General features: G+C 43.7%; 1 protein-coding gene across 1 annotated transcript; it reads left to right on the top strand.

Annotated features, from left to right (window-relative positions):
* The first annotated feature begins 1,997 nt into the window (after positions 1 to 1,997).
* Positions 1,998 to 27,268, top strand: PSAP (prosaposin). Its single transcript, XM_052799826.1, has 17 exons — positions 1,998 to 2,024; positions 2,079 to 2,172; positions 12,989 to 13,122; positions 14,168 to 14,242; positions 14,949 to 15,074; positions 15,345 to 15,539; positions 16,479 to 16,622; positions 17,147 to 17,212; positions 19,504 to 19,566; positions 20,043 to 20,156; positions 21,105 to 21,200; positions 21,405 to 21,591; positions 21,767 to 21,918; positions 22,083 to 22,124; positions 23,537 to 23,617; positions 24,198 to 24,305; positions 24,909 to 27,268. The coding sequence occupies exons 1-17, from the start codon at positions 1,998 to 2,000 to the stop codon at positions 24,942 to 24,944; spliced, it is 1,740 nt and encodes a 579-aa protein (XP_052655786.1). The 3' UTR covers positions 24,945 to 27,268.
* Positions 27,269 to 27,636: the final 368 nt, after the last annotated feature.

Below are 27,636 nucleotides of genomic sequence, written 5' to 3' on the forward strand. Positions count from 1 at the left end.
GGTCCCATCATTGATGGCAGATGGCCAGTGCTTGAGCTCTTGATGCCATTTTATTTCTTTCAATCCCATTTTTAAGTGAGAAAACTAGCAGGCAGCATGGCTAAACCAGGAAAGCTATGTCATGGTGACAACTTGTCAGGAAGCTGCTCTATACTTGAGAGGGGGAAAAAAAAGTCCCCAAATCAATTGGAATTGGCGAAGCTCCAGGGAAGCCTGGGCTAGCATGGGTGGTCTTGGTGCCCAAAATGAGAACAGATTGGGGGTGGCACCTGTTAGCTCAATGCTAGTCCTTCCTTACCCCTGTCCTTCAGTTCCCAGAAGAAAAACACCCTGACTGCTGAAATAGCTCTCCTGTTCCAGACAGTCTTATTTAACCCCCCTTTTAAATATTCTTCACAAAGCTTTTTTTTTTTTCCTTTTTTTTCCTGTGTTCCTAAGCTAGTAGCTGACTGCTGGTTAGAAAGTCAAGGTGCCTTGTCAACACTTTGTGTGCACTCCTGAGATAAGAGAGGCACGCTGAGCCTTGCCTAGGCAAGGTGGCTTTAGCACCAGAGTAAAGGTTGCTTGTTTAGTCTGGCCAAAATTGCTGTTGGGGGTGGCTTTCTGCCTGGTTGATTCAGTCTGGGTGCATCTGGCTCCTTCAGGAATTACCTAAGAGCCCTGGCTCCTGATGGAGGGGGATAGCAGAGGTTTGAGAGGCTCCGAATGAGGCTGTGCTGACTGGCAGGGGGCAAAGGCCCTGTGTAAGCATAGAGCTCGCCTGCTGTCTTGCAAAGAGCGAGGTAACAAGCCTCCCACAGTGGCTTCTTAGCTTGGCTTTTAATTTTAAGACGATCTTCACAAGAAGAGGAGAAATGTGTGTTACCCTGTTTGGCATAGACTGGCAAAGTGAAACAAACAGATCCACTTCCTCCTAACTGCAAGTAAACCTTAAATGCTATCAACAAATCTGGTCCTTGAAAAATAAACACGTAGGTAGGGACCTAACATGGTAATACCTTGTAAACCCTTAGATGAGGGGCAATACCTTGAAGATCCTCACGAACTGGGCAGGATAATCTTCACAGATGGTGAGCACTTCAGATGTGATGAGTCTGTGAGTTACAGTGAGGCCGCAGGGGATATCCAAGTGAAGCTCCCAAGGCTGGGAGAAGCACCTAGCTTATCAGGACCCTTCTTCCAGCAACAGAAAGCCCCAAGTGTGGGTTTAAGAGAAGAGGGGGGAGCTGGCCTAGCAGCTTTGTGCAGTCCTGGTGAGCCTGGCTTCTGTCTGTGGGGGACCAGCTCTGGCCCTCAGTTGAGCTGGTTTGGTTTGCTGATCCAGCTGGAAAATACTGTGTATTTTTCTGTGTTAGTTTGTTGTTCCAGTTGGCTGAATCAGTGCAAGGGATATGATATGGCAGGAGTAAGAGGCTGGGACGTATCAAGTCAATTCAGGCTGTCTTTCCTAATTGTACTTTTAATTACTGTTCCTTTGGACCACACAGATACCTAGCTGCCCAGTGACAACAGCGATGAGCCTGCCAAGCACACCAAGGGAAAAACAGGCACCCGCCCCTCACCTCCTAGCCCCAGGCAACCAGATGGGAAACCTATGAGTGGGAAGCTATGCCGGGGCGCATCTCCTTGCTGGTGCGCAACTCGATGAGATGCCACCAGCCGAAAGCGAGCCAGGGGGGAGCGATGGGGGGCTCTCTTCCCCGTGGTGCTCCCACCGCCTCGCCTGTGGAGGGCCTCGGGCCGGCCCTGCACAAACCGCCTTTTGCAGCGCCTTTCCTCCAGCCAGGCAGGGCAGATTCAAGCAGTAGGGGCTCAGAGGAGCCCGGGTGAACCGCGGCTCCGGCTTTTGGCACGCCTGCCGCCTCAGCATGGAGCGACCTCGCACCGCCGCCATTTCGAGCCCGCCTGAGGAGACGCGGCGGCGCCGGACGGAGCATGCGCAGGGGTGGGTGGGGGGTGGGTGAGGGGCGTGAGGAGCTCGCCCCCTCCCCCGGCGCATGCGCAGCAGCCGGGCCGGGAGGGCGGTACGGTACGGCGGGCGAGCATGCGCAGTGGCGCCCGGCGCAGCCTTTATATAGGGGCGGGGGGGGCGGCGGCGGAGCCGCATTGCAGGCGGGGCGCGGGGACGATGGGCGCGGCGGCTTCTCTGCCTCCTCGGGCTGCTGGCGGCCGGTAAGCGGTCCCCGCCGGCCCGGGCCTCCGCCTTCTTCTCCCTTTCCCCCTCACGTTTAGCCCCGGCAGTCTGGGGACGGTGTTCCCTCACCACCGAGGGCCTGCCCGGGCGGGAGCGGGCTGAGGGCGGCTGTGACAGGGCGGGGGGGGGAATGTGGAGGGAGGCCGGGCCTAAAGCTGTTTTCTCTTCTCTCTTCTCCCAGCAGGACCAGCCGGGCCCGGCTGCCGAAAGCGCAGGGAGAGGAGGCAGCGATAAGGGAGGGTGGCGGGCGGGGGAAGCCTCTTGCCCGGGCCCCGCCGCCCTGGGGATGGCGCAGCGCGGTGTGGGGCCTAACGGTCCCGCCGGAGGAGCAGGGCCTGGGGAGGGGAGGGAGGGTGGGGGGAAGCGAGCAGGGATTTCAAGGCTGCCTTCGGGGTGCTGCGGTGATGGAAAAGCTATGTTTAGGGCGGGCAGCGCCCAGGAATAGCGATCAGGTAAACGCAGGGGGAAGTCTCTGTGAGAAACCAGGCTTTCCCACTGCTGGAAATGACCTCCTAATGACAGTGTGGTAGCATCGGATCGGTTTGTATCCATACCTGACACTAATCGGGCAACTGTATCGGCTCATAGAGCCATGTAAGAGCAATTGGTAGAAACTGTTTTTCTGCCAGCAGCTCTGTTTATCTCTGACACTTCAGGGCGTTAATCCTCTTTCAGATGGCAAGAGGTAGCCTTTTCTGTTGCATGCTTTTAGCAGCCTCATTTCATTAGGGTGTCCTGCTGCACGTGGAAAATTCCACTAATGTTGCTGCCTTGTTACCTGTTGTTGCTGAGGTGGAAGATGGTGGTTGTGGTGGAAATAAGATATTCTGCCATTAGTGGTAGGACTAGAGTTTAGAAAAGGCAATGCTTGTGTTTTGTACTTTGCAGAAGCTAGACAGAGCGACGGAAACGATTCATAGACTGACTGGAGGGCTAATATGCCTTCAGGTTGTGGTATGGAATGGCTAGAAACCCCAAAATTGAAGGTTTGATGCAGTGATGCACACAATTTTTCGGATAAATTTCCTTTAAATAAGACAATTTTAAACGTAGAGCTTACTTGCTTACGAGTGTAACCTGTAACATTGCATAAGTCAACTAAAAACCAACCCTGACTAGCTGTTTAAAAGCCATGGGAATAGCCAACTGGCAGACTACAGTAAATTCTGCCTTTGAGATCTTGCATGATTGTACACTAGTGCTTAAGTGGAGTCTTAATATACTGGTATGTGGGACAATTTAATGGAGAATCTCAGACTTTTCAGGCTGGAAACAAGAAAGCAAATGTCAGCTTTCAGTCTGCATATTTATCTGCTTTAATAATATGATTTTTGAGTCTACTCTGCGCTGAATTAACTGCTATCAATTATCATTTCTATTGGGACTGTTTCCAAATCACTAAAATCATTGTAGTTTCTTGTGCTTCAAAAGTGAAAAGAATTTGCCTTGAAGTACCTACCAGGTTTCCCATTAGTGTATTGAGGGAAATTGTAATGAGAAACCAGTTCAGTAATGAGAGTTAGCTTGGTCTACCTTGGTTAAAGCCATGCGTATGCAACCGAGCATAGCAGAAGACTTGTTAGGCCTGTTTTTCTTTAGGAAGTCGCTATTTTAACACAAATAAACAGCTGTCTGTTTTCACCAAGGTTCTGTTATGAATACCAATTGACTCACCTATGAAAGCATAGTGCAGATTTTTCTGAAGATCTTGCTGTGACAACCTGAAACACTATTTTCGTCTACTAGCTAACTAATTAGCTGTATCAAAATCTCACCACCCTTGGCGTATCCTAATGGAGTTACTTGGCTGGTTTACAGCATGGCTGGTAGGCCATGAGGGTTTTTGGTTGACCTACTTGCAGTGCTTCTGTGTATCTTCCCTTTAAGGGAGACATGAAGGAATTGAAGCAGGATGTACAGGACTCTGGATCTCCGGACTACAGATACGCTTGTCTTTGAGACCAGGAAAGAAGGAAGGCTGGGGCACAGTTAAAACAGAAGTCAGTTTTCTCTTGAGCTGATTTTTAAATTTTTTTTCCTCGTGGTAAAATAAAAGTTAAGCTTGGGGTGGAAAGTAAAAGTTTGAGGATGCAGTTATTTCACACACACCCCCTAAAATAGTAGACTTAGTCTTCCTTCCTTCCAAGATTTCAAACTAATGCATAATTCCCTCTATCAAACACTGGTCAGAACATATGGGGACAGGAAAATTGAAGGCTGGGTTAGTCTGACTTGAATTTCTGGAGGATGTGGAAAAAGCAGATAGTTGAACTTGGACTGTGTTCTGTAGTTTGCAGGCTTGCTCAGTTTGGGAATGTGGTCTCTAACAAAAAAGCTAGGCTGGTGCAGCCCACTGCTGTAGATTAAATTAGGCAAACAGTGGAAGGGTGTCCTATATCTCTAAAAAAATATGTCCCTGTTTTCTTAGAGGAATAACAGGGAGTGCTGTGTGCATGAAGTGCTTTACAACTGTCACATAACGAAGCAGTGCTTTGATAGTGCACCAGTCATGTGGCTTGTCTAAACCTGCCCTTGCACAATCTCCTCCTTGTTTGCAGAAGAGGGTATAAATAGAGTTTTTGGTTGTATCTGGAGGAGCTGCGCAAGCTGTTCTGCCTGGTCACGGTCGCGCTTGGCAGTATGTGCGATCGCATCCGCAGAGCTTCTGAAGTCTTATGTGGTCTTTTTACAATCTCAGTTTGTGCTATTCAGCGTACCACAAAGCAGTAGTTCTGGGAATCTGATAACTGAGATGATGTAGAGGGTGGAACAAGAGAGTGGAAGCTTGGTCAGCAAAACTGAACTGTGTCTCTGTCAGGTGATGGTGATGTCAGTTGGGACTCTCCAGGAGGTTGGACTGTGCTGTTTTGGGGAGTGTTTTCTGGTGTAACATGCAGGAAGATTTTTTACTTTGTATCTGTGGGGGAAGCAGGAGCAGTTACTGCTGGCTGCCAGGGGTTTTTGTTTCAATGTCCTCATGTGGACCTGATTCTTCAAAGCAGGCTTGGGGCAACGCCTTGCAACTACGAGACAAAAAAAGGGTTTGCATTTGGTTTTTCTTGAAGGGTTTACTCGCAGTCCATTTTCCATTTTTTTTTTCTTTATGTAGCAGCTTTTGTATGCAATTAATTTGCTGCGATTAAGGTATCAGACTTCCTGCTGCAAGTTAAAAGGGGTATTTCTGTGGTCTTCGAAGTGTGTGTGTGTATTTTGAGGCAATGCTTGTCCGTGTATTTGGTCATGGAGCAATGTTTAATTTCAGATAGCAGTATTTTTCTTCCTCTTGGAGTGAGGAGTCTCATGTTTACACTGTTTACCCTGACTAGTTTTTAAACTGTGTTCTCTACTGAAAACGTCTGCATATAGAGAGATTTTCTTGGAGATGCTGAGTAAATGAATCTTGCAATGAGATTTCAAGGCTTGTTTTTACCAAACGTAACAGTTTAAAATCCTTTGACTGTGTTCACATATGGGATGCAAGCTATTAGTATGCAGAGATTAGGGGTTAACACTTTCTTCTTTCCTGCTATCAGCTGCTTCATCACTGTACTCCTGGGTAGGTTATTCTTTCACCTTGTGCACTACAGTTTGACTTTTCCAGGCTCTGCCATTGCTAACTGCTGTCTTCCCTGAAGCCGCTCTTTAAAATGTCATTTTTCATGCCCCTGGCATACTTTCTTTGCTCAGCTGCAGGGGTCTGATGCCTTCCCTTTCCCTAAGGGAGCTTCCTGTTGAGTTGTCTTCCATGTCTGGCATTCATTCTGCATTAGAGCACTTCTCTGGCAGCAGTGTGAAAAAGAGCATTGCTCCTGACACTCGTCTGTTTCTTCCTGGCAGTCTCTTGAACTGCCCTCCTGTCTTCTGAAGTTCTTAGATGCCTCTGGAGTTCACCTGTGCTTTGCTGGGACTGCAGTGTGACCTGCGGCCAGGAACTTTGTCGTCTTTTACAGATATGTCTGTCTGCATAACTAGCAGACTTTTCCGTTCTTTGTGGTGTGAATATATTTGCCTGGTGAAAGGGGGATGTTAAATACAGAATTTCTGCAGAGACTCGCATGAAATCTGTTGTGTCCCTGTCCCCCTGCCTCTCCCTGCTCCCCCTGCCCCCCCCCCCCCCCCCCCCCCGAAAAAAAAAACCCCAAACCAACCTAAAACCAACAAACCAAAACCAGAAAGAATAGAGATGGACAATAAGTATGTTCAAAACATTTAGGTGTATTTCTGCAGGGATCTGCTGCAGGGAAAGATGGTTCTCATAACTTCTTGGGAATATCTTAACATACTGTATGGGACTGCTTACTCCTAATGACTACCAGATGCCATTGAACATCCAAATATCTCTTCTAGTTTGTCACAGAAAAATCTCAGGTAGAAGTTGGGCCTTGCTTGGCAACCTGCTAGCAACTTCTGGTCAATGTGGAAATTATTCTCTTGCAACCTTTATAGTAACTGGGACAATGTACTGGGACAGTAGAGCTGATTTTACTGTCTTAGCTCATCCTGTTATCTGCTATCTTTAACTTCATTGTGATTCTCGTACCATGCTTGTCTTCTGGTGAGGGAAGCAAGGGAGCATCTGAGATAAGAACAATGTTTTGCAGCAGAGGTAGCGCACCAGAATGAGAATGCATTCCCCATTTTGAGGAAGAGCCCAATCCTGGCGTTAACTCAAAACTAATTTCTTGTGAATTGTACTAGTTACAAATGCTTCAAGCTTTTTGGACAGGAAGACTGATTTTTAAACTGATGTCTGCAATACTGATAACAACTAGGCAGATTTTATCCATTTCTTCTGCAAATGGCCTGTACTCTCTCAAATACTGTGATCAGTTTACTGCCTCATTAATCCAGAGGCATAGTAGACTTTTGGCATGAGTTACTAGCGTGTGGTGTGGTTACAACTTTTGAAATTTTACTTAAACTAACTGACCAGAGAGGCTGTGGAGTATTAAGGCCTTCAGATAACTTCAGGTTGAGGTCACTCCTTGACTTGTTGACACTTTGTAAGATTTGATGAAGAGAAGTTGATCCCTCTTGACTTCTTTAACTTAAACACACTTTGCTTTGGCAGTTTTCAAAAGAAATGGGGAAAAGTCAGTAACTAGCTGAGCACAGAATGGCAGAGACTGATGCAGTCACTTGGTCTGTGGGCATTTCTGGGAGATAATGAATGGTCTTTTTTTTAACATTGCCAAGTGGGATGGCCTGGGAAAGAGCATCCTTCCTGATGAATATGTTAATATACTCAGAACAAATTAGACTATCATAAAGGCATAAGAGTTGACAGCACCCCAAGTTATCTTCCACATTGGACTTCAACCCGTTAAAGTGAACAGCAGCTCAGCGCTTTCCTTTTCTTGCCAACTGCAGGTTAATTTGTCTGTGAAAATGCTGCTCACATCAAGGTTGAGTCTTCAATTTCAGTTTCGTTGTGTTCTGGGTGATAGTTTTCTGGTTTATCCTCTGGGTCTTTAGGGAATCTGGTCTGGCCCATATAGAATCCCTGTTCCTAGAAGCTTATGTAAGGTGTTAACTTTTAAGCATGATCATTAAAGTCTCGTTAGTAGATTCAGTACAGCTTTGGAGGAGGTTGCTTAGGATGTTTTTCTGAGAATCTTGGGGAGAAATTCAGGCTGGCTCTCCCTGGAAGAAGAATAAAACAAATGCTTGAGGGGAGGGAAGGTTATTCTCAGGAAAGGTAATTACCTAACAATTTTCCAGTAGCTCTTTGCAGAATGGTAATCCAGCCATTATAAGCTTTCTTTTAGGTTCCTGAAGAACTGAACTGTGCTTTCACATGCATGGCTCTGTAAGCTTTCTAAGTAGAAAAGGTGGTATTGTCTGAGGGGGCTGTCACCTCTACTTCCCTAACTTCTGACCATACGTTAGCGTTTCCATTCCCCACGTCTAGTGTTGAGGAAGGAGGCGATAGCATTTCCTGCTTTGAAGAAGTGGCTGGGAGTAATGCATACTTGCTGAAGTGAGTAGGATAATACCACTGTGACAGTGAGTTCCAGGTTTCCCTTTATCTTTGCAGCCTTTAAACTGTTTTTTGTGTGAATTCCTGGCAGAGCCCCATGCAATGTGCAAGTAGCTGTCACTTGTCAGGACTGTGTTACTGGTGTTCTGGCAGTGTTAGGTTGCTGACCAGGGCCTCAAAGAAAAGGTTTCTCCTTCCTTTTTCTGCTGTTACCCTTCAGCTTTTTGGAGTATTTTGGTTATGTTGTTGGGCTTCAGGCTGTGTTTCTGAGGCAATGCATGTTCTGGGAGATGACTTCTCTTGTCTGTCAAACACGAGCATCAGAGAGGTCAGAGTGGGTATGAATCTCTCTTCTCTCTCTCTCTCTCTCTTTTTTTTTTTAAATTTTATTTTGAGAAGCTGCAAGTGTATGCAAGGATCCTAGGGTGCCTGTGGGCTGTGTCAGCTTGGCTAGAAGCCCAAAAGCTGAAGACTTTCACATCTGAAACACATACCCTTTATATGTGGATTGCATTTCTATGCCCCCTTCTCCTTCCTTCTCCATTTTCTTTCACTGCTTAATTTACGAAAAACTTGATGGAGCAAAGACTGTTCCTTCTAAAATTGAACAAACCACATCTCTGAAGCAGTTCAAGCAGGGAGGAACCAGTGAAGAGGACAAGTAAAGCAGCACCCTGGCCTTCACAGATAGACTTGTCTGGTGCTCTAAAAATAGTGGTTTGTAAGAACTTTGGGGAAAGGGGGACAGGTTTGGGTGGGCATGACATGTGACTGTTGAGAGCTAATCTACAGAGAAAGGAGAAATCTATTTAAAAATGGATGACCTTAGATAAAGAACAATATATAAAATAAAGGGATGCCAGAGATAACTAAGAAGGTAATCCCATTGGGTTTATCCAAGATGCATTAAGAGTTGTGTGAGGTAACTGACAGTGCTTTGTTTTCTCTTAGGTTGCAGCTGTGCTGGGGATGTGAAATACCACATTAAGGTGTCACTCTTCTTCTTGCAGCAGAGGCTATTTTGAGGGAACAGGCAAGATAACTGTTAGATTCGAAACTGTTCATTCTGTTGTGAAACAGCACAATGTCTTAACACACTTCACTGACATATTTGCTTTTGTTGTAACATAAGTTAATATATGAGAAAAAATGCTGTTTCATAATTAGGAGAACAAGCTAAAGGGAAAAAGTAGTGGGAACAGTAAAGCATTTCAGGCTATTTTCTCAATCTGCAAGATCTGAATTAATGCAGAGTTTTTTATTTTTGTTTATGTTTTTCCTAGGCCATTCAGAAAGGGAGGGTGGATACTGTTGCAATGAAGGTGCATCCTTTCATATTAGACATTGAGTTATGTAATAAAAATTTTTCAACATAGTACAGAATAAACTAATACAAGCTTAACTATATTTAAAATTACTGTGGAAGATGGAAGAAAAGAGGCCATACTTAGTGCGTGTTGTCTTTGTTCTGTAGCTGCTTTCTAAAATGTGCCAGTGGTGTGTGGCCCTAACAAACAAATTTGCCTAGTCACCATGTGACCAGAAAGATCTGCACTGAAAATGTCAAATGTAGAGTTGTCTTCTCAGAAGGAAGGAACTTCACCAGTGTCCTTTGTAACTGAGAGGACACTGCTGTTCCTCCATTTTTCCGTTTTCTGTAGGTAAGTGTTCATCCTCATGGCATAGCTGAGTTGGATTTCCTGAATCTGTTGGCTTTTTTGACAGAAAAGTCATGTAGTTATATTGGTATTTCATCTTGCTCTGATGTCGTGCAGGAGTGAGGACTTTAAATAATACCTGTGGGAAGGTGTTTGGGGTGCTTACTTGCATCCAAAAACTAGTTTTCAGTGTTCACTGGCTTATGAACAGTTTGATACTTCTCATTCTTCACTGTCCCTGCTGGTCTTGAGCTCTTCTGAGATTTTGTGGTTTTGGTCTTCTGTAGAGGATTGCAGATAAAATTAGTGTCCTTGTTCTCAAATCTGAAGTGACTGTATGCCCAGTGGTGGTGCTTTGAACAGAAAATGGCTGTGTACGTCTCTTCTGAGAAATTACCTTTTCTCCTTCCAAACTGGTGAGACATGATGCAGGGAAGCAGCGCAATCAGAGGCATCAAATAGTTGACGTATTGTCAAAAATCAATCTAATTTTAAGACTCTTCCCCCCCCCCCCCCCTTCTGAGCAGAATTATCTGCAACCTGCACTCTGCTCACCTCAAAAGGTCTCAGACTAGTGCCTTGCTCTTTGGTTTTGTTCCACCCCAGTGTTGTAACCTCACAAAACCCTGCTGCCCTACCAATACCACTTGCTGTGTCCTGGCAAGTCAGAGCATTAGTGACTGACTGTGTGTGAGCACCTGTTTGATACAGAAGCCATGCAACAGGGAATGTTAAAGATGTACAGCCAAAAAAGCTGATAAATAAGTGTAAATCTGAAGCATAGTATTTATTTTGTCACGTGCTTTTAATGACCTGGTCAGAGGCTATGAGGCAGAAGGAACAAGACTAGCTGTTAGACATTCTGCCGAAACTGGGTATGGCTCTGAAAAGTCATGCAGTGACAGGATCTTAAAGTAAAAAGCTGCACAAAACCTGAAAGTTCATTAAGAGCTAGATCAAACCAGTGCAAGTTACAGCATGTATTCCTCAGTTTGGGTTTTAAACGGCCTCTTAGGTCAAGAGTTTGAGAAACTGCTTGGAATAACTATTGTTGTAGTTTTATAGTTTAGTTTTACAGTATGTTTCAAACAGGGGAGGGCGGGTATTTTTTTTTTGATTTACAGATCTAAAGGCATAGGTTAAAAGCTATACTTGTAAATAGTCAGAAGTCCTTTAATTCCACTCTTTAAAGTCAAGGTCTTGCTTGACTTTAGCCAGAGCTTCACTCTGCCTTGCAGAGCCTTCCTACTAGTGTTAATACCAGTATCTGAAAGGGAAGAATAATTCTTTCGCTCAGCCAAGTGTATACTTGTTTATTGTCATCCTGCCAGAGCTGACAGCTATTTGGCTGACCAGTCTGATGGATATTTAACTATGCTTGGTGCTTCCAGATCAATAATGCTGTAATTTAAAATAGGCCATCTGTAAATATTTTGCTAACTGTACATTATTAGAAGGTTTGAAATCTTATTCCTAGGGTCCTTATTCCAGCAGTCCTAGTGTGCTGTCTTGCTGAAGAGTAATACGCAATCGAGGCTTTTTGCTGGGAGAGACGGTGGCAAACTTCAAGCTCTTGTGTAGAAAAATCAAGCATGCAAAGCACATTTTTCTTAAAATAAATGGGTCATTCCTCTGAAATCCAGTGTAAACAGGCTTTATAAATCAACAGCTGAGAAGGCTGCAGAATGCCAGCTATAAAGCAGTGTTTATCTGTCTCTGATGTGTAGTGGCTATGTACCTAGCAGATGCACTGGTAATTTAGCCATTAAGTTGATCCTCTAATTGCATAGAACTGAGATGTGAGAAATGGAAAAGTGATTGTCATCTGTCATAACCTTACTAGAAGCTTCGTAGGAATCAAACAGCTTAATTCCTGCTTCTTGGTTGACAATGTAATTTTACAGCATTTTGTGATGTGTAAACAGCATTGATGTGGAGATAATGACTCCTAAACAACACCTATACAGCTAATAGGTTTGAATGGGCAATTTATTATTTTTTTTTCCTAAAACTTTGACAGCAGTGCCTTGTAGGCAGCAGACTTCCTTGGAGCCTGTCTGTGGTAGGATTTTAGGAGTTGTTTGTTCATAGGTTAGTGCAATGTAGGAGGTTGCTAAAGAAACTGAGCCTGCTGACAGATAGGATGGTTTTAGAAAACTGGGAGAAGTTGGATGTGCAGTCCAGACAGCACAATTAAAAAAAAAAAAAAAAAAAAGCTTGAAAAGTCAGCTAAAAGGTGCAGTTGATTAATTTGTCCTATTACTTACTAACAGTGCAGATCTTTTACGTTTCTTTAGGAAGACTGTCCAGAAATGGTATTCTGTGTTTTACTTCAAAACTTTACAGGTTGCAAGGCAATTCCATGTGGGGTGGGAGGTAATGTCCAGACAAGGACTTGTGCTTTTTTTCACCCCCACAAATTTTTCTGCACACAGTTGAAGAACTGACCAAGAGGAAACAAAGTCTAAACAGATTTAATGGGTTTAAAAACTATATGATAGAACATGTCTCATTGTTTTCTGTTCCTCTTTTGCTTTGACTTTCTTGAAACTTTCTGTTTTATAATTAGTGTTTTGGTCTGCCCCTGGCTCTTAAGTCCTCCATGTAATGTGTGCGTTGTTGTGGATTCTAATCCAATTAGTTTCCCAGCTCTCACAGTTGCTATATGAGAAAAGGGTGGTTTACCTGGGAGAAGGAATGTAGGCAACAATTACAAGCTAGATGTGACTGCTCATTCAGAGGTGAAGTGACTGCAAGGACAGTAGGATGGGACAACAGTGGGGTTGTAGCTTTGGGAATCGGCTGTCTGAAGTGTAGATTTCTGTGATGAGAAGTTTCTCTGTTTCAAGTCAGCTGGTAGTTCTTGTGTGCTAAGCAAAGTGGGGTTTTGTTTTAATTTTGTTTTACAAAATCCACTTCAGTAGGGAAGTTCAACTGTTACGGTTTTTGAGTTCTTTGGCTGTGTAATCTGTATTTGGGACTCATTCTTATGTTTCAGGTCAGAAATTGCTGGATTGAAATGTGCTTAAAAATGTTAGTAAACTTAAGTGGCATACTGGAGAGGTTGTGGTTATACTGTACAGCATTAACCTGCTTGCTTTGGAGTGGAAGTCATTCAAGTGTGCATCTGTGAAAGAACGATTCTTTTTTTGGCAGCTGTGGCAAGCCCTGTTCTGTGGCAGAAGGACTGTGTGAAGGGTCCGGAGGTATGGTGTCAGAGTGTTCGGACAGCATCACAGTGCGGAGCGGTGAAACACTGCCAGCAGAATGTCTGGAACAAGCCTACTGTAGTAAGTATGAACTACTGAGACTTCTTCCCACCTGTAGTAGAGGTAGCTAGTTTCCATATGCTGATGAAGATTTTTTTCAAGTCTCTGATCAGAGTTAAGTGCTACATCTGACTATGCCTTGGTTACTATGCCTTAATTTGGGTGCTAGATAAAGGTTGCTTTCCACTTCTCTGCCTTGCACAACTTGTCTGCCGTCTTCTCCTGTGACCTGTTGCACAATCAGTAAGCAATGTGTGGAATGGAACTAGTGGATTTCAGACTCGTTCCTCTTTATTAAACCAACTCTTAATTTACGGAGTTTTCTTACTCTTAACTTGAGCAATGCCAACCTGATAGGCTCATTACAAAAAAAGCTTTGTGCTTCTTTAGGTCTTTCTCATAAGTTAGTGTTCTACAAAAGATGCAGCATATGCTAGATTTTGAAAGCCATGACAGTAATAATGGTACAAATGTTACATTCAGTGTGGCTTTTCAAGTTGCATTTGCACTAAATGTGAGTGCTGCTTTACTAGATGTAGCTGTAGTTTGTGGTATTGTTTCACAGTTCTCTAGGGGATAAAGGCATTTTACTTACAGATGCATTCAGTCCACCTTGGCTATATCTGTGCTGAGGTATGTTTCAGTTTGTGGAAAAGCAGGGGAAGGGAGGAATGTCAGAATGGCAGAGCACAACTGAAATGGGTGAAGCTGCCTGAAAAGTTCTTAGATTTCTAGTATGTATGAACTCTTTGAAGTGTAAGGTAGAAGAGGTTCAGGAGAAGGCTTCTTGGGGCAATGTACTTTATACTTCAAGGGAGGTGGGACTAGGTGAAATGAGCAAGTGGTAACATGCCCAATTCTTCATACCGTGTTGATTTACTGAAGAAACTGGAGCTGGACATGCTTGGAATAGCCTCACTCCTTATTTAAAAACACCTCTTTCCACCCTGGCTTCAGCCAGTATTCCTTCCTTAACTTCAATTCCAAATGTGATGCTTGTTATTCACACACTGCATTTACAGGTACTTAATTTTGTCTCCAAGTAACTCTCTACCTCTCCCTCCAGAACAGTATCCCCTGTGACTTGTGTAAGGAACTTGTGACAGTGGCTGGCAAGGTTTTGAAGGATAATGGCACTGAGGTAAGCAAAGCTCCCTTTCTCCTTGCCCCAAGGCAGTATTTGATTTCATTGTCTTTAACAAGATCACAAGGTGAGGGGGTGAAAGAGTAGTCTGTGTGATGTTTTCCCAGCCTAAGCAGCAAATGTTGAAAGGGGCCAGAGTACATGGGAAAAAGGCTTTTAAACAGCCTCTTCTGGTTTAGAGGTTAGCAAATTCTGGAGTCTCTCATGCTCTAACACATCCCTGATTGACTGTAGACGCTTAATAAAATTATTCTTGTGCCAGTGGGCCATCGATCTTAAAAGGTGGGATACTGCAGTCTCTAGAAGTGGGTGATTACTCCAAGTAGACTTCATTTTGGTTGTGGGCACTTCTTCCCTTTTTCTTTTGTGAACCTTAGGAGTACTTTGTGTAAACAAATCACTGTCCCACTAGTCCATAATTTCAGTTCCTCTTCCTAAATGTAAATGTTCTATGCTGGCAAGACTGTGTTGTGCAGGCAGTATTTCATGTTTTCACTTTGACAGGGTCTCATCGAAGGTCCAGGACTGGGGAAAATAGACCTATAATGTAAAACCTCATTCTAGTTTTGCTTGCCAACTGCCTGGAGCTACCTGAGTCCAAGGGGCTTTTTTAGGCTTTGTGTCGTGCGTTTTGGGAATGGAAAGGGCATCTGAGAGAGAGAGAGAGATTTTGATAGTCTATAGCTCACCTCATCTTTTATAGGATGAGATCCGCTCTTACTTGGAAAAAACATGTGAGTTTCTTCCTGACCAAGGCCTGGTCTCTGAGTGCAAAGAAATTGTGGATTCCTACCTACCAGTTATCATGGATATGATCAAAGAAGAGCTAGTAAGTAGATAACAATTTGCAACTGTTGTAATGAAAAATTGTGCTCCTCTTGATGCCTGAATTTCTCTTCTATGTAAGATTGTGCATATGATCCTTTAATCCTTTATGGATCACTGGTGTTGCAATTAATGGTGTAAATTTGAAGACTGCTTCCTTGCTGTGAAATATTTTCCCTTCCTACCATATTTCAGCTGAATGACTCTCTACTCTGAACTTCATACAAAAGTGCCATCAGTCTAGAGCTTTATGTATGTATCTTATCTCCCCTAGGACAAACCTGAAGTTGTATGTAGTGCCCTTGCACTGTGCCAGTCCCTTCAGAAGCACCTTGCAGCAATGAAACTTCAGAAACAGCTCCAGTCCAATAAGATACCAGAGCTGGACTTCTCTGAACTGGCATCCCCATTCATGGCTAACGTGCCTCTTCTCCTTTACCCTCAGGACAAACCCAAGCAGAAGTCTAAGGTAAGGGTGCAATGCTATTCCAGTGTGCAAGAGAAGTGCATGTTTTTTTCCTCCAGAGCTTCAGTGCTCCTTTGCGTAAGAACTTACTGATGATTCTTGGTAAGGGATTGTGGTACTGGGCACAGATTAAGCTGATGTGCTTCACCTGGGTGACTGTCTCCTATTGAATTTTGTGCTGCTCCATACAGACAGCTACTTCTTCCCATAACCTGTGAGTTTAAAGCTAAGAAAGATGATAGCTGCAGCCCCTGTGAACCGTGTGTATAGTCTTGGATTAACAACTGCGGTCTATAAATACTGGTTTTGTGCTGGGTTGTTCCCATTCAGGACTGTAGTAGTCAAGCAGGTCTTTCTGGAAGCAATTTCTTCTGAGAGCAAGTTTGGCACCAGTGTTCAAAGGAAGAATTCTCCCACATTCTGAGTAATCTGCTAGCTGTGCCCTTCAGGGGAGGCATTCCTCTCTGAATCCAGAGGTGACAGACTGGATCAGAAAAGAACAACTAGTTGACAAAGGGAAGTAGATGAGACAATGAACTTGTGAGTAGAGGCTGCCTAGATATGGGAGTTAAACAGTTGAGTGGGTGCAGAACAAGCTGCTGTGGGTGGAGCAGGTAAGATCTATGCCAATTTTAGAGACCTTCCCACTGTGGTCTGTAACAAAACCAACAGATTTTGGAGATAGGGTATCTTAACAGTTATCTCGGGTTTCAGAGCCAAGTAGGTACCTAATCTCCATCTAGTGGCTGGTGCACACACTGGCAGTAGCTTGTCTATTCAGGAATAGCTATTCAACTTTCAAGAAGCTCAGGCTTTCGAGTATTCTCTATAGAGTATTTATTAAGGTTTGTATAAAGTTTAAAATAGCTTTTAAAACGGAAGCTTCTAAAACGTGTTATGTGAAGATATGTCAACTTAAGTTTCCTTTCACTCCTTGTCCAGGGAAGTGGGGATGTATGCCAAGACTGCATTCAGCTGGTTACTGATGTTCAGGAAGCTGTGAGGACAAACTCATCTTTTGTAAAGTCTTTGGTTGCTCATGCCAAGGAGGAGTGTGACCGTTTGGGACCTGGAATGTCTGATATGGTAAGCTATCTCTTTTGTTTAAAAATCTGTTCCTGTATGCAAACATAAAATAGTTTGTTTGGTGCCTTAATCCTCTGAATGTAGTCTCTATTTAATAAAATAGTGTGTCACATGTAGGATATGTTACACAGTATAACAGTAACAACACTGAAACTGTAAACTTTCTGGTCAAGAAAGTTGGGTGGGGTGGTGTGTATGGGACTGGGGAGGAGGAAAAAGACTCAAGATTGCTGCTAGCCCTTAAAGGCCTTTTTCATAAAGATGATCTGGCAGGGTAATGTGGTCATATCAATGAAGGGGCAGTGCTTTTGCCCTGAGAGGAAGAGAAAAGGCCTCATCAGATAAGCAGCTATGTATGCAATGATTGTGTAACCTGAAATATTTGGGACAAGCTCTGAAAGACAACAGAATAGTTAAGTAGAGCAGGTAAATTAATACCTTGAGATGTATTAGAAAATTCTAGATTAACTCTATAGCTTAAGTGGTTTGATATTTACAAGACTTTCTTTTCCCACTTCCTGCAGTGCAAGAACTATATCTCTGAATATTCTGACTTGGCTATCCAAATGATGATGCACATGGTAAGATCAGTAGCATATAATATTTGCTCTCAGTTCACTTTTCTGCTTTGTGTAGCTAACTTATTTGGAAACAGGAAACATTTACTGCAGTAAAAGTCTGGGGAGAGCCCTTGCTCTGTAAGTCTTGGTGTTAATGCTTTGAAGTTGGCATTTAATTGGGTAGTAACTTCAGTTTCAGAATGCTTTCTTTAGCACTTTCCTTTTCTTTCACAACCACTTCAGTGGTGCAAAAGGCACACTAATCCTTTGAAGCACAGAAGGTGCATTACATATGTTCCTTTATACTCTTTTATCTCAGTCCTGTACTTACACCACCTCCCCCACCCCACCAAATACCGTGTTAAGCATATTAGAGTTGGTCTTTGTCACAGTATTGCAAAATTGGTTCAAGTGTTAGAGATAACGTGTCTATTTGAAGCAAGACTAAACGTCCTTCTTCTGGAATTGCCATCTCAAGACTCCTGCTCTCTGAGCTCTTGATAGGAGCCATGGAAAGTGAGTGGTACTGTACTAGCTCTGGTCTTCTGCAGCAACATACAATACATTTTTCCTCTGACCACCTCCATCACACCTCTTTGTCCAGACATCTCAAAGCCTTTAAAAAAACAAAAGGGTAAGCCTTTCCTTAGAGAATGCAGTGCCTGGATGCCACAAGTAACATAACAAATGATAGGTGAATTCATGAATAGAGTATGGGTCTGACTTGAACCTGAATTTGGCAACAGTGGCCTTTTTTTGTTTCCAGTTGCTAAAGGCTACTTAGAAGCTCATACTGCTTCTTAAGCATTTTGCGCGGCGAAGCAAATCTTTGTTCCAACAGCAGTTAGTTTCTCATTTTAAGCATTGCAATACAGTGTGTTGCTAATACCTGAAATTGGAATATGACCACACCTTGCATCCGGCTGAGTGTTGTTCAAACTCTTTGGAGGTAGTCTTGCCCAGGATGCTTTAATAACTTCGAATGAATAATGCCAGTTAGCACTGTGCAATTAGATGTGAGTTGCTGTAGCAATGCTACGGATCTTTGGGGTGGGGACCATGTCATGTTCCATCATCTTCATGGAAAGAGTATATGCAGTTCCAAGTGCTTGACATTTTTTTCTCTTAACTGTTATCTTTAATTTCTCCTCTCTTCCTCTGTCTCCAATCTCCCCTGTCAACAGAAGGATCAGGTAGGTGAGCAACTTGCCTGTGGTGATAGCCTGCTTGTAGTTCACTTCTTGCTCTTAAAGGGCTTGTAGTTCACTTCTTGCTCTATTAGCTGTGTACATGGTGTGACTGTACTCAGTGTTGACAGATACAAGGGATATTTATGTGGTTAAACCAGAGAAAGACTAGACTTCATCCAGTGGATCAGTCCTACTTCCAGCTCCAGATACCAGTTTTTGCTACTAAGATTTCAGCTTGATAATGCTTTGGCCAGTGGAGCAGAAAATATGCTCGCTTTCTTACAAGAAGGATTAGATGTAGAAAAAGCATGCCGGTGGCTCCTGTCAGCTTCTGGTTTAAAGTCTGGGCTCAAAAGTGCTTGAGTGAAGCTGTCCCTGGGTCTTTTCTTGGTTAACCTTTAAATCTAGGACAACTGTATAGATATTTGGAGTATATGAACTGAAAAGGAGATGCAGGAGGCCTTTAGGCTCCTGCTTCCTAGAGCTATTTGGTCTTTTAATTTAACCAGTCCTGGGAGACCTTGTGTCTGTCATCTCTCTGTGAGAGAACATGTTGTGTGTATGTGGGTGTTGCTGTAACATTAATATCTGGAAATGCTTCTTACAATGCATGAACTAAAGGGCTTGACTTAAAGGTACTGCCTGGAGTAGTCTGAAGCAGCATTGTATCTTTGAGATACTGTTTTTGCCTGTGCATGAGGTTGTGGCATGACATATTAACTGTTGCATACGCACGCATCTGCTGTAAGCAGCTTGATGCCCTGGTGACAGGGTGGGGTATGATCATCTAATTACCTATAGAACCAAAGGTAACTTTTTTTTTTAGCTTAAGTAGACTTTAGGTGGGAAAACTCAAGTTTTGTGTATTACTCTGTATAGCCTTTCTCACTTTGTGCGGGTATAATGTGGCCTCCTTAGAGCAGTTTGCCTAATGTCTGGCATTTACTTTTGCATTTAGTAGTGTATGTTTCTAAAACCTTTGAGAAAGACAGAAATCTTTTTTAAAGGCTTTGTTTCTGTTTGCTGTTTTCCCTCTTAATGTGAAAAGAACACTTGAAATAGACTTACTGTAGATACTTGTAAAAAAGGTTAGGCTTAAATTATAACATGGTAACTTTTTGCTTCTTATAGGCTGTGTTCAGTAATGTGGGAATCTGTTTGCAAAGTGTGATGTTACTGGATGCTTTAAAGAAGGTAGTTTGCGGATGGGAGAAGGAGTCCTTTCTTCTAGGCATTTCTTTCAGCTTTTGGGTGAACTCTGAAGTCAGAATAATTAGCCTTTTCTGTGATTACTTAAAGCTTTCAGGGGAGCAGCTTCGCAGATGCAGGTCTAATGTGATGCTGGTGGCCTGTTTCGGTGTTGGTAGCTCTTAAGTCAACTCCTTTGAAGGGCTTGTGTAGTGTATTATTAGCTCATGGTAAATGGGGTTTTTAAATGGATGTGGCCTAACCTCTTCCTCTTTTAAAGGAATTGCTAAATTTCATCTGGTAGTTGTCCTGCCTATAACCATACCAAATGCTTTGGCAATACTTGAAGTAGAAGTAGTCATGAAACTTCTAGTTGTGTTGGAGCCTTTTAGAACTTTGTTCTCTGTGCCTGCTTACAGGCTCCATAGAAAGGGCAGAGTCTTCTAGACTTTAAAAAAAATTGCTTATACATCTCTTTCCAGCAACCAAAGGATATTTGTGCCATGGTTGGGTTCTGTCCTTCAGTGAAATCTGTTCCCCTTCAGACTCTGGTGCCAGCTCAAGTGGTTCATGAAGTAAAAATGGAAACTGTGGAGGTAAGATAGACTTTTTGTACTCGAACAGCTTTGCCTTCCTTTTTCTGTTAGTGTAATGAGCTAGGTGAAACAGAAGAACAGGAACTTTTATGCATAGAATAATCCAAGTCTCCCTGCATATAAATTCCTGGCCTCTTCTTGTTTCTGATGCTCCATCTATGCAGTAGGAGAGCTTACTGGTTTGTTAGAATAGCAGAGCCTATGCTAAACCGAAGCTATAAGGTAATGCTTCAGGATTGAAATGGGAACTCTTGTTCCTTCAGTAGAGTATAGCAGCCATTCTAAATTACACCTCAAATGTTAGAGGGCAAATTGCCGAGTTTGAGTTTTGCTCTACATTTGGAGTTATGCTTTGATCCCTTTTAAAAAAGGGACAGCACTGTGCATGTGCAGATGAGTGATCAGAGTCAGAATGCTGAAGCTCTGGGTTTGGAGAAGCACCTTAGCTTCCCATGGCCTTTGGGTGAGACATGGGCTGAGTTTTTTTTGGAAAGGAAAGTCTCTTCTGAGGGCAGTAACTTCCTCAGGCTCCAAACAATTTCCCTCAAGTCCCTCAATTTCTAGGTTTCTTTTACAAACAGGAGGGTGCTCTCCTCAACGTATTTGAAAAAACAATTCATATTTCCCTTGACTCCAGTCACTGTGGGGCTGCTTATTTCTCTGTGTCTATTAAATTCAACTCCCCTCCTTATACAACTTGGGCGTTGTAGTCTTAATTAGTCATACAAAATGACTGTTCATTCAGAAAGGCTTTTTACTGAGACCTTTGAGGTTGGTTTTGGGTTCTGAGTGACCTTTTGAATTCAGCTCAAACTGGCCAGCTAGGTAAATGAATTGGTGTGCTACATCTGAATGTGAATGCTGTTAGACTGATCTTTTACAAATTGTTCCTGTCAAATGTGGTCAAGTGCTGCTTTATCGTTCTGTATGTTTCTTCTGTGTACTCAGAAGGCCTCAGTTCAAGAGAAAACTTTTTCCTTGTGTGAAATATGTGAGACCATGGTGAAAGAAGTGACTGGCCTCTTGGAGAGCAACAAGACAGAGGTGTGTAAGTGGTGGAAATGGTACCTCATCCTAGGCTTTGGCTAAAATGGGGCTGTATTGGAGGGGCAGGGAAAGTTAAATTTATTGCCTGTTTCATGAGAGCAAGATTTCCATCCTGGGTGGGAGGGAGTAAGAAAACATGTGCTCATGAACTGAGTCAGATTTCTGTTCCTCACTTGCCACGCATCCTTCATTGTGCTTCAGGAGGAGATTGTGCATGAAATGGAGGTGATCTGCTACCTGTTCCCAGCGAGTGTCAAAGACCAGTGTAAGGACTTCATAGATGTCTATGGCCAGGCTTTGATTGACATGCTCTTGGAGGCAACGAATCCTGAAGCTGTGTGTGTTATGCTGAAATGCTGTGCAGCCAGCAAGCCTTCACAGCAGCCAGGTTGGTAATGAGGAGTCGGTGGTGTTGCAAAATCAGCTAGTTCGCCTATGATTATCTGTCTTTTGAGGACATGTGCTTTAGTACTTTGCTGATGCTGCCTCCTTTCTTTTATTTGTGGGAACTACCTAAGCAGTGATGTTTGTGCATTTTTTTGTTTGTTTTTTTCCTTTCTCAGTTTTAGTGAAACCTGCAGGTGGCTTCTGTGATATCTGCAAGATGGTGGTAGCTTATGCAGACAAAGAACTAGAGAAGAATGCCACGACAGCTGAAATTGAAGCTTTACTGGAAAAAGTCTGTCACTTCCTGCCAGAGTCTGTCAGTGATCAGGTAAAGCACTTGTGCAGGAGGCAGGCTGAAAAGCAATGGTCTTGTTGATTGTTGGGAACTGTCCTTGTTGATTTGTTGGGTTTAAGTAGGTCCTACAGTAACAGTTATGCTTACCTCATTTTCTGAGAGTTTCACCTGATATTCTGTCTACATGCTAATTTTAGGTCCATCTCTCAAGTGTCTCTACTTCTGCTATAAATGTCCAGGTACTCATAATAGAGGTCTCTGTGTTTGGCCAACTGCCTTGGCCTCTGGCTGGAGACAAACTGTCCACAGGTGCAGCTGGAACTGGCTTGTGTTCAGCAACTTGATCCTTCCTAGGTTTTTCCCTTTACTAGTTAGCACCAAAGCATAGCAGCTTCTTAGGTGCAGTAGAGCAAAAGAGAGGGAGCAGGCTTGATCTGAGACAGTCAAATGACCACATGGGCCTTGCTGTGTGGCATCCTGCTTTCCAGTCAGAACAAGGCAGATAGAGGTGAACAGAAGGACAAAACATCTTGCAGAGTATTTGCAAAAACGAGAGAGCAGCACCTCTTGGTGGCTTTTGTAACAGTAGTCAGTATTCCTCTGCTAGATGCTGGAAGGAGTTTGGGGTGCAGGGGGATTAGGTTTTTGCACTCCCCATCCTTGGGGGTTGGCAGTCCTCTGAACAGATGGAGACTTTTAAGGGCCTGAATTGACCGGCTGGATTGTTGTACTAATTTGCAGTCAGTAAAGGTTTGCCTGGAAGTACTCTGTGAACAGTGGGTGGGAACAGCTGAAGGGTTTTTTTTCCTCAACATTGATCCTGTTCAGGGGATTAGCAAAGTAATTGGAAGTAGGCTGGCATAATTCCAGTGAGACAGCAAAAAGCAACACCTGTTAGGCCACTGCTATCAAGATTTACCTGGAAATCTTATTAGGTGGCTGCTGAGTGTCAGCAAGTGGCAACTGCTTGTAAGTTTACTAGGCATACAATAGACAGGCTTAAAGCAGCTATGAAACAGCTATTCCTGCTAACTGCTGTGAGGCTATTTAATAGCTGTGGTTTGCTTATTAATCGGTGCCGTTAGTCTCTGCTGAGAACGCCAATATCTTTCTGTGCTTTGGAGATGGCCTCTCCACTAGAGGGCTGACTTATCGACGGGAAGCATTCGTGCTGCTGCCTGGTTTGAAGTGAATAGTGACTACTTGGGCTAAAAGTGCTTAAGAGTCATTACTGCATTGCTGCCGTCCTGTTCAGGATGTTTGTCTCCAGCTCCTTCAGTGTGCTTTCCTCTTGAGACAGCAGTGATCTCCACACTTAGAGACTAGACTTTGCAAATCAAAGTCTGTCCTGCTTGCTGCTTTTCCCAAAGTCTGTCCTGCTTGCTGCTTTTCCTTTTGACCCCTTTCTCATCATAATGTGTCTGCAGACAGCTGCAGGCAGGTATGAGCTAGCAAAAAATGATGTAGTTGTGTGATTAGTGCGATGCTGAGTACTTTTCGATCTGTAGAGCTCAAGCCTCTGGTTTATCAGTTTGGAGTGTATTATTGGGGCTGTTTGGAGTAGTGTACAGGCCTGCCTGCTGAAGACCGTATCTTCCTCTTCTTTCTAAGGCTTTAACAGGAGAATCTCTCAACCTGTGTTTTGTTACAGTGTGTTCAGTTTGTGGAACAGTATGAACCCGTGGTTGTGCAACTCTTGGCAGAGATGATGGATCCCACTTTCGTTTGCACTGTGAGTATTGCATTTAGTTCTTTTGACTACAGGCTCTGATACAGTACTGCCTACTCTTCTGTATGCCTTTCAGTGCCTAGCATGCAGAAACTCTGCTGGAATGAAAATCAGCACACTGAATGCTTGGAGCAAATGTGATTGTGCAAGGCCTTGGGCTTACTGAATGGACAGCTGTCTGACTGCCAGCCTTGTGCAAGGAAGGATAGAAGAAAAGAGCTGTCAGTGGTTATCCACTGCTGAGGTTCAGTAACAAGGTGTAGTGTGCCCTGAATGTGATGAGAAGTGAAATGACATTTCTTGAGAAAGGTCCCTTTCTAGAAGCTCTGTTTCTCAAAAATTAATATGAAGAAGCAGTTACGGTAACTTAATTCTTCCTTGTGTCAGATTACTGCTTCATGTTTACTCATTCAGCTGCAAGTGTGATGGCAGTTGTCAGTTGAGCATGGTACTGTGGGAGCTCCCAAAGCTACCTCAGCGTTGCTTCCACACTCGGTCAGGTAGAAGCTCAGACGTAAGGGTGGAGTTGAGATCTGTTGGTGCAAATAGAAAGATGCTGACTCCAGTGCTGTTCTTTTCACAGAAACTTGGAGTCTGTGGATCAGCTAAACAGCCTCTCCTGGGGGACAATGCTTGTGTCTGGGGTCCAGGCTACTGGTGTAAGAACATGGAGACTGCTGCACAGTGCAATGTATGTAAAGCAGGATTCTGCCTCAAGTTTCCTATTGGTCTTTGATAGCTCCTTATAAACTACTTTTCTGGCTTCTATAGCACACTTTCAAGTGGATTCAAGTGGAATTCCAGTTTCAGGAAGCAAAAGGGTACCAGCTAGAGGTGGTTGAGTTTTACTGGAGGGTCTTCCATAGCCCTTAGCTTTCTTAAAGCAGACTGTTTCCTCTCCCTTTCATTCCTATCCCCCACCTGTCTGTTAGCATTTCAGAATCTGCAGTAAGGTACAATGTGAGCTTTATATTTAGTCTGTGTTCCCGCAGCCAACAGACCATGTCACAACCTCTCATCAGGCTCTGAAAATTGGCTTCCAGTATTGCTGTGGGCTGATGCTTTCTTTGCCAGGCCTTAACGGCTAAGGGTCATCAGCGTCCTTTCCTGAAGCTTCTGGGTGGGGACGAGGATGTTATTTATTCTAGTCCTCTCTGAAATCACTTATTTTAAGAAAAACAGGTTTGCTCTCAAGATCTTGGCTCAGAGTAAGGTGTTGAATTATATGTGTAGATGCACGCTTGTTTGCAACCAGGCTTTTTTCCACTAACATACACTATTTCTTTCCCTTTAGGCTGTTGATCACTGCAAACGTCATGTGTGGAACTAGAAGAAGAATTTCCGGCTCTGAAAGTTTGCCATGGCTCTTAAAAATGTGGGCCGAGGTTGGCGGAGAGCTGTATCTCAAATGTCCCTCCTCTCTGCCTCATTAACAATTTGACCTTCAAGTTCCTTTATTGTAACTCTTCTGTAGCAGTGCTGCTGTTGAAGGATCAGATCTTCATTGTTGACTTAACGAAGATATTTCTGATTGTACAGTTTAACTCATTATCCTCCTAAAAATAGTCAGTGTGTTGTAGATTTTTAATTGGTAGGCTGAAGTGTTTTTTTTAGGTGCTGGGAAGAATGGCAGAGAAGGTGAAATGAGACAAGACTATTATCTTTTAATTTAAAAACAAAGAACAAGATAGCGACTAAACTTTCAAATGTCTTTCTGTAGTCAGCATTGGGAAGATAACATGCTTTGCATTTTTAACATCTGGCTGGAATATTAATTTTCTGTGTAACCGTAGGGGAACTCTAAGGGATAATGTTGAATCCGGGAATCCCTTCGGCTGGAATTTTCAAAGCTCTACAGGAGGGGACTTTGTGTGCCCAGCTAACTTTCAAAGTAACTGGTACCTAAAAAGATGCATTTGCATTTGAGTGACCATGCTTTTGCATTTGAGTGACCACACTTATGGCTAGTGGTGTTATCATAGCTAAGGAAACCCTCCCTCCACCCTTGATCATATCCTTTTTAGTTCCTTGGACTACTCAGTCTAAGCATGGGTGTTCTACTGTCAAGCCCTGTACAGTGGGATTTCAGTCTTTTGAAGCATGCTGATGTACTTAAGGAATATCCGGCTCCCTTTTTTCTTACCCTAGTTGCTCAATTCTGCTTAGTCTTGCAGCGTCCTACATGCAGCCAGCCAGGTGCCAAGGAGGTGGAGCGAGCTGGGTTGGTGGAAGACGGAGGGGAAAAGAGTCAGCAGGGGCTGTGCATATGTCAAAGTGAGATCAGCATAGAGGGCAGAATGCATGGAGAAATGGTTTTTATTGTAAACTGCCATTTGTTCCTTGATCTGTTTTTTCTCTCGTAGCGTATATCAGTCATCTAAAACTTCAGAGGCGCTATGAGGCTTGTGGGCAGTTTCTGTTGCTGCCACCCATTCTCACTGACACTCACCTTCTGAGAAGTTTGAAGTATAAATTTTTTTCCAGAGTTCCCATTTCTGTTGGGAAATGCATCTGAGTAGCAGGTGGAGATGGCAGATGGTAAGAGCACTGGAGTAGGTATTTGGCAGCTCCGCTGGCATACCTGACAACCTGCCTTTCACACCTCTACAGCATCCCAGTGAAACGGCCTGAACTTTTGAACAAAAGCCTTTCAAGGTAGGCTGCTACCCTGGAAACAAGTCAGGCCCTTGAGGTGTAGGGGCCTTGAGAATGAGAATCGTACTTGTGTTGCTTGAGACGGACTCTGTATCCCCGACCAGCATTTAGTGTGTAGTTCTGATCAAGTTAACCCCCAAAATAGAGGCACCAAAGTAGCTCTGAGGAGGCCTTTGGGAAGGAGGAGCTGGGCAGAGGTGGGGCTTTGAAAATTCCAGTCCTGTTCAGAAAGGTGCCGGCAACTGCTACTGTTCCTGTGGTGTCTTGGGTGAGGCAGGTGCTCCAGTAACAATGCTTTAGCAGCAAGCAAAGTAATTTTCATGCAGTTTAATGGAAAACCACTCGACTGCAGCTTTTTTGTTACTATGTGTACATACTAAATGTCTGGGCAGTGGTGACAGACAGCGATACCGGTTTGTCTTTCCTGTTTGCATTTGTACAGAACGCTGAAGCACTCATGGCTTTAAAAAAAAAAAAAGAAAAATAATTTCCTGTAAAGTTGTAAAATACCTGCAGCTTTCTGTCTTGGCAGGCTTGTGCAGTGGTTCCAGCGGTGTATCCCAGTTGGGATAGATATGCCAGATAGGAAATGGGCTCCCTTCAACGTTGCTGCCCTGGAGGTACGGGTTGTGTTACACCATGGCATGTAGTACAGTATTTGATCTTTTAAACTGGATGGCATTCTCTTAACGTGAATTTTTTGGGGGGGGAGGTGGGGATGGATTGACACTTGCTCTTATGGGTTGGCAAGGTTTTAATTTTCTTGGGTTTTTAGTAGTGAAGGATTTGTGCTAGCAACCTGTCAGGTGAGGTGAACCAGGGGAAATCCTGTGCTAGCGCTGGGAGCCTCTTTAGTTTTCTCCCTTCCTGTGGACTGTGGCACCTGACCTGCTTGAGTTATGCTGGGGGGACATGTGCAGTTGCTTTCTAAAGAACATTGTCTTGATTTTTGCACAAAAGCTTCCTTAATGAACAATAAAAACTTCTGTAAACCGATAAGTTTGTGCGTTTCATTTCCTTTTGTGCTAGTTGCCAAAGGATCTTGTTAGCTTCCCCTTTGCTGCAGAGCCAGGAGAAAGCATGTCCCAAAATGTCACTGGGAATCTGGGGCTGAATGGCAGGATTCAGGTTCCCATTGAGTTGCTATCACCTCGCAACATGCGTGTCCCATCAAGCCTTTGTTATATTGAGTGCAGTTGCAGGTTCAAGAGGCTTGCCAGGGATTGCCACCGCCGCTCTCTTCCCTGGATGAATGCAATGCCTGATGTGAGGCAACAGCCCTGTGTTGCAATTTCTCTGCCTTGCGCAGGCTGGAGGGAGTTCTTGCTGAAGCTGCTTGGTATCAGGCTTCAGTGCTGACTTGCATT

The sequence above is a fragment of the Harpia harpyja genome, chromosome 10 (assembly GCF_026419915.1).
Source record: "Harpia harpyja isolate bHarHar1 chromosome 10, bHarHar1 primary haplotype, whole genome shotgun sequence".
NCBI classification, from domain to species: domain Eukaryota; kingdom Metazoa; phylum Chordata; class Aves; order Accipitriformes; family Accipitridae; genus Harpia; species Harpia harpyja.

Bases quoted from the DNA above. Each gene is read 5' to 3' on its own strand.
- PSAP (XM_052799826.1), top strand. From the start codon at position 1,998: ATGCGCAGCAGCCGGGCCGGGAGGGCG. The intron at 19,567-20,042 runs GTAGTTTGCGGA...ATCTCTTTCCAG, and splicing joins TACTGGATGCTTTAAAGAAG to CAACCAAAGGATATTTGTGC. The intron at 20,157-21,104 runs GTAAGATAGACT...CTGTGTACTCAG, and splicing joins TAAAAATGGAAACTGTGGAG to AAGGCCTCAGTTCAAGAGAA.